Genomic DNA, 11,646 nt, shown 5'->3' on the forward strand with positions numbered 1-11,646 from the left:
TTTAGTTTTTGAGAAATATCGTATGAGATTGTGCTACCTGTTTGGCATTCAAAGCTTTGGTGGTTGCCTCTACAAAATCACATGTGACTAAAAGTCTGACTTATTTTATCAATTAATTCTTCAAGTTCTTTCAGTCTCCGAGAACTACCATATGAGAAAGTGTTACCTGCTTGACATTCATGACTGAGGTGATTTTCACCACAATAACCACAAATAACTGACCTTTGGTTGATTCTAATCGGTAATTTTTCAATGTCTTTTGATTTCTCGGAATCACCATATGAAAACTCATCAAAGAGCTTGCAATCATCTTCATATTCATAAATAACTGATGGGCGATTCAATGTTCGATGGTTCCCACCACAAAGGTTACAAGTGATAATCAATTGACAATGACTTCCTCCAAGATTTTTACGTGGTTGATTAATATTCATTTTGAAGGTGCATGAAATGAGTTCTCTTCAGGAATTTGTTTTTCAACTCTTTCTCCCTAACACTTATTTTGTGCTAGAAAAAAAAATGAAGATAGTTAACTAATGATAATATATAGAGTAATAATATAAAAATATATAAAATATATAAAATATATAATATAATATAATATAATAATAATATAATATTAATAATCATTTAATAATACTACTACTACTACTACTAATAATAATAATAATAATAGCTTCGAATTTTAGTCCCCTAGCATTTGTCAGGTACAAGGAGATAAATACTTGAATATATAGTAAAACAAAATTCTCAAAGTAGTAATAAAATAATTAATCTGAAGTAGATGTTTACCAATCCCCGGCAACGGTACCAAAAATTTGACGAGGCCAAAGTGCATAGGAAAATTCGCTCGTACTCTGTCAAATTATAGTAAAGTTTAAGATATCGTCCCACAGAGATTGGAACCACCTATGCTACAGATTTGTATTATCTTTGTTACTATTTGAGAGAATCAAATTGACAAAAGGAGAGTTTTTGAAATTATAAATTACTTAAAATAAAATAAAAAACTTCTTAGAAAATTTAAAAAAGAAAAGAGTTGGGAGTCGTTGAATCTACTTGGTACAATTATAATAAAATCTCATTCTGTTAAATTCCACAAAAGAATAGGAAAACTTATTTGACATGATTTGTGTTATGAGGAATAAAAACCTCTTGCGATTAGCCCTTAAAATCACTAAACTTATTTGAGTCAGTCCCTCCGCGAGAATTAGAACTGAAAGAAATAATATAGAGACCCCTCAAATCATTAAACTTATTTGAGTCAACCCTCCGTGAGAATTAGGACCGAAAGAAATAAGATAACAATTTTAAACCAACAAAATTATTTGAGTTAATCCCTCCGTGAGAATTAGGACTAAAAGAAATAATATTGAGATTTTTGAATCGATAAACTAACTTGAATTAATCCCTCCATGAGAATTAGGACTAAAAGAAGCAAGATCAAAGATTTGAATATCAAGACATGAAAAAATTAAAGTCAAGACAATATTATAACATCATACCAAGATTGTTCAACTATCCCAACAAAAAGAAACTACTCCATTAAGGAGTATGAAAGAAATAAATAAAAAAAATACTACTCCTACAAATATAAAATAAAAAGAAGAGAAATAGAGCAAAAACTATTTCTTGTAGCTTGCTAAAAATTGGATGCCCTTTGTCTTCAGAGTAGCTTGCTACTTATAGAAATGGATGCCTGACTTTTTCTCCATAGATGCATCTGTGGATGCCATAGATGTGACTGTAGTGACGGACGCGTCTGTGGTGACGGACGCGTCTGTGGATGTCATAGATGAGACTATGGTGACGGACGTGTTTGTGGATGCCATAGATGTGACTGCGGTGATGGACGCGTCTGTGGATGTCATAGATGCGACTGTGGAGACGGATGCGTCTGTGGATGCCATAGATGCGATTGTAAATTTTCACGGATATGTCTACGGAGTTGTAGATGCATAAGTGGTTCTCTTTTCTTTGGCAATTTTTTCCTTCCCTTTATTTCTCCTGTACTCTTTTTCCCTGCAAGATTTGTTAGAAGATATGCTGGAATATGATTGTGAGGGCCCACACCGCCTGGGTCGCCCAGGACCGGTGGGGACACACTGTCGCAAGGGCAGTGTGTCCCCACCGGTCCTGGGCGACCCAGGCGGTGTGGGCCCTCACAAAAAAGGCGCCTTGTGTTTGAGGATCCCACAGTATGGATGTGACCAGACGACTGTGAGGTTGCCCTCCATGACATGCATGTACACTGAAAGCATTGTATGACTTGGATCAACAGCCAGTTCGCACAGGGACTTGCCCCCATTTAATCCCTTTTCACGCTGCAGCGCTACGGGAGTATCGAACCCGTGACCTCAAGCCCTTTGTCTTCCACAGAGGGAAGCGCCTCTTACCAGTTGAGCTGTCACGCCCCGAACCATGGCCTGGGCGTAACACGGCACTCGGGCCTTGCTTGCATGTGTCCGAGCGAACCTCATGGCTTTCTTGTCAACATGGGCATCAAAACAATATAATCTATATGATGCAATTTAAATAAATCATGAAAATGTAATTTGCGGAATAATTCTTGAAATATATCTCATAGCATGAAATATCATGGAAACACAATAGTTTGCAAACATAAAAGCATAACTGACTCTGTGAACTAACATATGTCTATGAAACCTCTAAAACATGTCTCAATACTAACTACCAGGATGTTATATCTCGTATTTTTGAACGTCAGATTATTTGCTGAGGTGGGACCCACACATCGAGATTTTTTTTGGGACATCTGAAAATTCATATAAATAACATATGAGAAGTTAAACACGACTCAGGAAGGACCCTTGGGCCAAATCAAAGTGGAAGTCCTCCAAACGAATATTTTTAAGAAAACGTTTTCGGGTGATCTGACTTCAAGGGGCAAAAACGGTTTTATAAGTTTTGAATTTGGAAAAGTACCAAGAAATATAAGTTGTAGATAATTGAATTAGCTTTCGAACCATAGGTCGTGGGTCCCCAGGTGACGTCGGTACAAGGAGATATGGACGTTTTAAGGTCGAAAGGTCAGTGGGCTAGGCCCAACTCGGGACCAAACCGAGTTGGCCCAAAAAAATAAAAAAAAATGATAAGGCCCAAATTTGTGAGGCCCAACCGGCCATGGTATGGGTTAGGCCCATGTGGGGGCTAATTTATAAAATAAAAGATGACTTAGTAGTCATCTTATCCATTGAACTCTCTAGAGTTTTCAAGAAAGAAGAAAAAAAGAAAGAAGGAGAAAATTGGAAGGGCCATTTCGGCCATAGAGAAAGTCCATGAGAAAAATTGATAAAAATTCTTCAAAAATCAATCCCTACCAAGTAAAGGGTGCTTAACAAGGTGGAGTTGTTGTTGGAGCAAAAAAGATTCAAAATCATACAAGTTGCCAAGTTGTAGTCAAGTGAGAAGTTGAAGAAGAAAGGTAAATTCTAGTCTTGTTTTATGTGTTATACATGGTTTATATGTGTTGTAGTATGATAAAATGGATGAAATTCATGAAGAAGAGGAAATTAGTATGTGGCCGTGCATATTCATATATGAATAAGAATCATATTTCAATTATTTTGTTTAGTATTTGGTTGTTATGGTTGTAAATGATATGTGGAAAATGGAAGTTGAATGAATTTGGATAGAATTTAGTTGTGTGTGCATGATATGGCCGTGAGTGTTGTGTGTGTGTGGCCGTGAGGTTGTGGTATAGTATGGAAGTGAATGAGTTAATTTTAAGTAGTGTTTTGGTTGTTGTTATATTGTGAATCCTATGTTGCTAATGAATGTCTAGGAACCTTAGTTGAGTTGTGGAAGTTGGAGACTTATTTTAGAAATCATGCATATTGAATGTGATGTTTTTACGCGTATGAAAGACAATGATATTGGTATGGAGTTGTTCGAATATATATATATATATATATTAGAAGATTGCATTGTTTTATTGGAGTTGGAAGGTTTTGAAGAAAGTAGTAAATTGAGATCATGCATCTTGAATGGAATATGTGAATTTTAGTGTGATTGTTGAATTATGTTAATAGTTTGGCCGGGTTTGAATTCCCGGATTGTGATTGATGAGAATTTGGCTATGTTGAATGTTGAGGATGGTATATTTACAGAGGAAGTGCTGCCGAAATTTCGGTAGCCAAGTGGTTCCTTAAGATTCTAACTCTAAGTATACTAATGAGAGTTTTGGTAAAAATGACCAATTTGCAGATTTTGACGAAATTGTGACGTGAATTTGGAATAGAAAAAGGAGCGGAAAGAGGTATGTAAGGCTTCACCCTCCCTTCTATGGCATGTCTTAGCTGTAATAAGTCGGGTACGAGCCTCGGGGACAACCCTAGTCCCCGAAATCCGCACCTAAAGTTTTCCACTTTTTGTTCAATAGAATTGAACTAGAAAGTGTGCAAATGATGGAAAGACCTCTTAAACGCTTAGAACTTGCACGAGTGGGACCCGATTACCCTAGAACCCTCACAAGTAATGACATGACACGTAATATATGTAAATAACATACGTCACCCCATCCGGCCCGAGGTGGGCCCGCTACTCTCGGATATTTCCTTACAGTATTGCTTGACTTATTAGAAGTGAATCCAAAGGGAACTTTTGATCCCGATTTCGTTACCAAATGATAAGTACTATGACTTCTCCAACGAGGACCCTTCCATGACGGTAATGATAACAATGACGTTAGATAAGAGGATATGCCTATGATACGCGCTACCGGAACGACTCTATGACCAAGATAACTAAGCTAAGTATCTTATGTAAATATGAAAATGATAAATTAATTTTTGAATCTTATTTATATTTCCTAGCTATGACTTTATTTTCTAAAGATTTCAAAGTCTATGAACTGTCATCTATGATGCCCACAATTTCATTCTACGTTTACTTTAATACTATTCTCCATTGACCATCTCACCTCAAAATATTCATCCCTTCGAGGTGAGACAAGAGCGATCACGAGTATTCCATAATGTAATCGGAGGTCACCGGCCTTACGCCGCTCCAATGGCTATATGATTTTTCCTTGGGCTCCCTTGTGTGCTTATAGGATATATACATATAGAAAACATGTCTATGTATATAAGACATGTATATATATATATATATATATAAAACATGTATATGTATATAAGATATGTATAAGTATATAAAAGATATATATGTATATAAGATAAGTAAATGTATATAAGACATGTATATGTAAGCAAGCTATGTATATGAACCTGGGTTGGGGGGAAAGGATACATGGGGGAATGGGAAGGGAAACATGTTTCGTTGCTACCTGATCAGCTGGCTTATCATCCCGGACGCGGGGTGCCCGGACGCGGGATATATGGGTGAGCCGGTGTATATCGGCGCTATGTGGGTGAGCCGGCATTGTTCGGCGCTACGATGTGACCTACCATGTCATGACCAGACATGCTATGATAAGATATGCTGCGGTAAGCTATACTATGACATGATATGCTATGATCTGCCACGACAGGACATGATATGACAAGTTATGCTATGCTATGGTACGCTATGACATGCTATGCTATGGTAAGACATGCTATGGCACGCTATGCTATGACACGACACGCTATGACATGCTATACTATGATACGATGTACTATGATATGATGTACTATAGCCCGACATGTTATGGCACGATACAATACGATACGATATGATAGTACATGGCATAATATAAGTTCTATCTTCTACGACTCCTTGACATTATTAATTATACACTATGTTGTTGCTTGTCTCATTTTCCATGCCTTACATACTCGGTACACTATTCGTACTGACGTCCCTTCTTGTGGACGCTGCGTTTCATGCCGCGCAGGTCAGCAGATAGGCGGATTTGATCCTTAGGAGCCTTACCAGCAGTGTTGACAGCGCTCCAGTTGTTCCGGAGCCTCACTTCTGCGGTACTATTTTGTGTATGTATATTCGGGCACGGCAGCACCCGGCCCTTTCTATGTATAAGTGTACTACGTCTAGAGGCTCGTAGACAGTTATGTACAGTCAGTTAAGTACAGTTAGATATATGGTGTTTTGGCATGCTAATGTTGATGTATAATTGATAACGAAGTTTATTAGTCTATGTTCAGAATGACGCCGCTAATGTTAATGTTAAAAAAAAAAATGGCTCTGTTTACATGACTTGCTAAGAGGTAAAGGTAAAACGATAGACAAGGGGTGCTCGGTACAAGTATCGGGTACTCGTCACGGCCCCTAGACGGGTCGTGACACAGGACATGGCCCTGGACTACCATAAACTGAATACTAATGCAGACTCCATGTTGAACCCCGAGAGAAGTGGGGCTCACCAATAAGCTGATATCTGAAGTGATCCTACTGCGCAGATGTATGCTCCTGAAAACCGGTATCTGCACCGTGAAGTGCAGGCCCCGGGCAAAAGGGACGTTAGTATATGGTGAATAGTACTAGTATGTAAAACCTGCTGAAATGAAGAACATGGCACAACCTAGATATAGGATACGAACTGAAACTGAATGTAACTTGAACATGAACATGAAACGTGAGTGAAGTCTTAAAACAGTAATCAATAGAAATACTTGTATGTAAAACTACTTGTAACGTGGGGAATGCTATAGTATAACCGACAACATGGTCTGGTACTTGCGTCCTACCAGCAGAACACTCACAACCTTGCCAGGGATATGAGATTTAAGTAATAATAAGCATGTAAGGATCCAAACTGCATAATGAAGGTGTTGCCTCCTTGCTGACAACCCTTATCCTACGGTGGCTACGTAGTTTCAGGCTATCTGAGCCTTCTCGGTTAACTAAGCAATTCCCAAAAACATGAACATAATATAATTGGCTAAGAAGCCCATGATTTTCGTGAAATAACTTGTAAATAACTTGTAATCATGATTTCACGAAATAACTTGTAAACATGGTTTCATGAAATATCTTGTAATATGGTTTCATGAGATAACTTGTCATAGTCTTGCAAACATGTTCTTGATTCATGAGTAATAACCATAGTTCATAATTATATATATATATATAATTGACTTGAAAACATGCTTGTAACTTGCTACATAAAATCATAAAGTTTCATATAAACATAATGAGAATACATGTGGAAGAATTCATGATTCATGGATTAAGCTAGGGTTCCTAATAACCGTAATGGAAGATTAGGAATACAATAACGAATATAGATACAAAATTCATGTACATAAATACATAAATACGGGCTACCAATATGTTGGGTTTAATGCCCTAGGGTTTGAACTTCATGGATATCAAGAAACGGAGCATGGGGAAGAACGTAGAGATTCCCACATGTGGATGGAAGTTCTACATACCTTAATTGCTCCAAAATTTGAATTAAAGACTTGAGCTTTGAAGAAGATTTCCAAAATCTTGAATTCTTGAACCTTGAGATGGGTTTTCTTGAAAACCCTAGTTTTAGAATGATAATTTCTTGTTTAGATTACAAGGATAGGTGTTAGAATTGAGTTGGAATAATTAGAGTAGGCTTACCTTGGTGTTCTTGATGATGGGAGAGGGTAGGAAGTCGTTCTAGGGCTTGAAGGAATGAAAAATAATGATTTGAACTGGTATGGATGAATATATACTGTCCTGGGAAAATGCAATTTACGTCCAGTACTGTGCTGGCCGTATTTTCAGTTTACGGGTCGTAAATTGCAATACGGGTCGTATTTTGCAATATGGACTGCACTGCGTCTCTTCAGTAAAATGGCCATAACTCTTTGCACAGATGTCCGTTTGACGCCCATAATATACCGTTGGAAAGGTATTTCAAAGCTCTACAACTTTCATCAAGGAAGTTTTCCCAAATTACAAATACGTTTTGAAATACGGGCCGTAAACCGAAATACGATCCGTATTTAACCATGTGACATCAAAATGCCAAATTCCAGAATGTTCAGAAATTCTTGGTTTCAGTTTACGACTTGAAATACGGACCGTAAACTGAAATACGGTCACTGTTCATGGGCGTAAACTCCCATCCTACAACGGAACAGGGAAATTCCAATTCCCACATTCTTTATCTGATTTTCTAAGTCTTGGATCATGGTCAAAGCTTACGTTAAAGGTACGGGGTGTTACAATGATAGTATTATTCATGTTTTATTTTTAAATCTTATTTTTTATATACAAAATTATATGAATAATTTATATCCATCAGTTCCTCAGAGAAATGTGGACCAAACACATTAGTTCCACTAGTTGAAGTACTCTCTCCTTTAGCACAGTGCACAGCTGCCTTAAAATCATTGTGACCTTTTGCTTCATTTCCTTTCTTCTTGCTTTATAAATCTAGTGGATATCCTATTACTCTTTAACATCTATTCTCAAGATGTCCTTTGTATCCATAGTGTCTACATGACACTCCATATCTATTCCTATAATTCTGATTTCCATCATTTCTATAATATTGATTTCCATTTCCATAACCATGCTTGCCTTGATTCCTATCTGCAAGTAAAGTCAAGGGCGCTTTGTGCCTATCTCCAACTCCTAATGTTCTTTGGTTTTCCTCCTGAGTAGCTATTGCATAAGCCTCATTTATAGTTACAGTTGGCTTCCTGGCCAGTATGTTACTTCTACTTGCACCATAGCTTTCATTTAACCCCATGAGAAACTGCAGCAACCTTTGGGATCTAAAGTGCATAACATATACAGCTGATTCCTCACAATCACAACCAGGTGAAGGAATCATGGTATCCATTTCTGCCCATAGATTCTTCAGTTTTATATAATATTGTAACACCTCATGCATTCGGGCTAGGGTCCGATCGGTAAGGAAAGGGTATAATGGAACCAATATGAGGATTTTAGGAAGTGTTTTAAAAACTAATCAAGTCATAAGAAGAGTCTTTGGACAAAGAAAAGTTGGAAGCCTCTCTACGGAATCTGTTTTCAAGTGAGTTTGCAGAAGGGCCAAATTCAAGAGACTATAACGCCTTTATTAATTAGGAATTTGGGAAAACTTCCTTGATAATAATTGTAGCCCTTTGAAATACCTTTCCAACGGTATATTATGGAGGTCAAGCGGACATCTGTACAAACAGTTATGGCCATTTTACTAAGGGTTGTAGAGCAGTCCGCTCACTGGTCATATCATACGGACGAATTTACGGACCGTATAAAATGGCCGTATTTTATGAAATTTCAGCTCGACATTCTTTTTTTCCCCATGATTAAATATGATGATATTATACGGACCATATAAATTTATACGGACCATATAAATTGACCATATAATTTTCCGATTCAGTTTAGTATAAATACAGGACTTCAGCTTTTTTATTCTATTTTGCAACTTCCCAAACCCTAGAATGAAGGTTTCCTCCTCTCATCTTTCCAAGACATCAAGGTAAGCCTACTCTAAGCATTCCAAGTCAATTCTAACACGTATTCATTAAATCTAATTAGGAAATCATTGTTCCTAAGCTAGGGTTTTTCAAGAAAATCCATCTCAAGGTTCAAGATTTTGGAATTTTTCTTTAAGGATTCAAATTTTCCTCAAGTTTTTGGAGCAGTTAAGGTATTTAGAGTTACCATCTACGTGGGGGAATGTCCTTGTTCTTCCCCACACCACGTTCTTCCATGATTATACGAAAGTTCTCCTAAAACTAGGGTTTTAGCCATGTTCATGATAAACCCTAGGTCTATATACTATGATTAGAGGTGGCAAAATGGGTAAAAAATATGGTTATCCGTCCAACCCAACCCATTTTAGATGGGTCGGATATCCAACCCATTTAAAATGGGTCCAATATGAGTCAACCCATATTATCCACTTAAAATATGGGTAACTTAATGGGTAAAATGGATAAAACTCACAACATATAGAGTGTGTTTGGTACGATGGAAAATGTTTTCCTAGAAAATGATTTCTTGGAAAATAAGTGATATTCCTACTTATTTTCTTGTGTTTGGTTGGATGCGGAAAACATTTCCGGAATAATATTTTCTAATGTTTGGTTTGACGGAAATACCAATTTGGCCCCCTAACCACACAAACCTTCATCCCCCAACTCACTACCTCTCGCCTCCTACACCCCAACTCCAATTCCCACCCTGCATTTGAAAAAGATGCTACTTCCACAAAGTGACTATTTTTATAAGATAACCATATATGTGCATACCTTTGCAAGAGACCTTTTTCTAAAACCACAAAAAAAAAAACTACTTTCCACTTTGAAGACAACCCAAAAAAGTAAATATGTTTGTAAACTAGCCAATTTTTAAAAATGACACAAAATGGCTATTTTTGTAAATTGACCATTTTTGAAAAGTGACATAAAGATGGTTATTTTTGCATAAAATGTATTTTTTGCAAAATGTCCGAAAATGCAAATTTGCAAAAATAGCAACTTTTTGGTCATTTTTCAAAAATGGCCACATTACAAAAGTAACCATTTTTCTGTCACATTCTTAAAAAACGGCTACCTTACAAAAGTGGCTGCTATCTTAGAAAGGACACATGGAAAAAGTGGTTATTTTAATACTTTCACAAAGTGGCTATTTTTATAAGATAACCAAATATGTGTATACCTCTGCAAGTGGTCTTTTTCTAAAACAACAAAAAAAATGACTACTTTGCACTTTGACGACAACCCAAAAAAGTGACTATGTTTGTAAACTAGCCATTTTCTAAAAGTGGCACAAAATGGCTATTTTTGTAAATTGATCATTTTTTAAAGGTGACATCAAATGAATATTTTTGCAAAAAATATATTCTTGCAAAACAACCGAAAATGCAAATTTGCAAAAATAGCAACTTTTTTGGTCATTATTCAAAAAAACACCACTTTACAAAAGTATCCATTTTTGTCACTTTTAGAAAAATGGCTACTTTACATAAGTGGCCACTATCTCAGAAAGGCTACGTTGCAAAAATGATTATTTTAATACCCCCCCCCCGGCATCCCTACCCCTCTCGAGTTTTCTACTTCATATCATTTATTTTTCTTTTATAAATTTTTTGTAAAAATAAAAAAAATGGTGTGGGATGGGTGGTAGAGTGGGGGCACAATGGGGCGGGTGGGGGTAAGAATGTTTTTTTCATTTTCTATAATTTCTTATAAAAGTAAAACAAGATATATCAAATAGACGAGTTGGGAGGGGGGTGGGTGAGTATTTTCCAGAAAAGGTTTTTTGGAGGTCGGAGGTCGTGTCATTGGAATGTTTCGAAGTTTTATTCTTCGACAAATGCTGAGGCGCAACTATGTACTACGGATTGGATTTGTGGACAAGAAGGTAAATTAATCTTCCCCATATTAGTTACATGAAGCCAACATCTTTTAAGTAGCTTGGGATAATATGGATATCCATATTATCCGTTGGGTAACCCATTTTTTATTCGTGTTAAATATGGGTGGGTTGGGTAATTGATCCGTTTTTTGTTAACCCATTTTCAACCCGACTCATATCCGACTCGACCCGCCCGTTTGCCACCCCTAACTATGATATACCATGCTTCTATGAATAGTTCGTTATCGTATTCTTGATATTCCATTTTAGTTATTGAGAATCTGTCCGTAATCCATGAAAACCCATACTTTGCATTCCATGGGTTCTTACATGCATGTTATGACTATTATGATATTTTCAAGAAATACA

At 36.8% G+C, this 11,646-nt stretch overlaps 1 protein-coding gene across 1 annotated transcript; it reads right to left on the reverse strand.

Moving 5' to 3' along the window:
- Positions 1–8,356: 8,356 nt before the first annotated feature.
- LOC132643754 (uncharacterized) lies at positions 8,357–8,746 on the reverse strand. The gene has a single exon (XM_060360288.1). The coding sequence runs from the start codon at positions 8,744–8,746 to the stop codon at positions 8,357–8,359; it is 390 nt and encodes a 129-aa protein (XP_060216271.1).
- Positions 8,747–11,646: the final 2,900 nt, after the last annotated feature.

This window comes from Lycium barbarum, chromosome 6 (assembly GCF_019175385.1).
Source record: "Lycium barbarum isolate Lr01 chromosome 6, ASM1917538v2, whole genome shotgun sequence".
NCBI classification, from domain to species: domain Eukaryota; kingdom Viridiplantae; phylum Streptophyta; class Magnoliopsida; order Solanales; family Solanaceae; genus Lycium; species Lycium barbarum.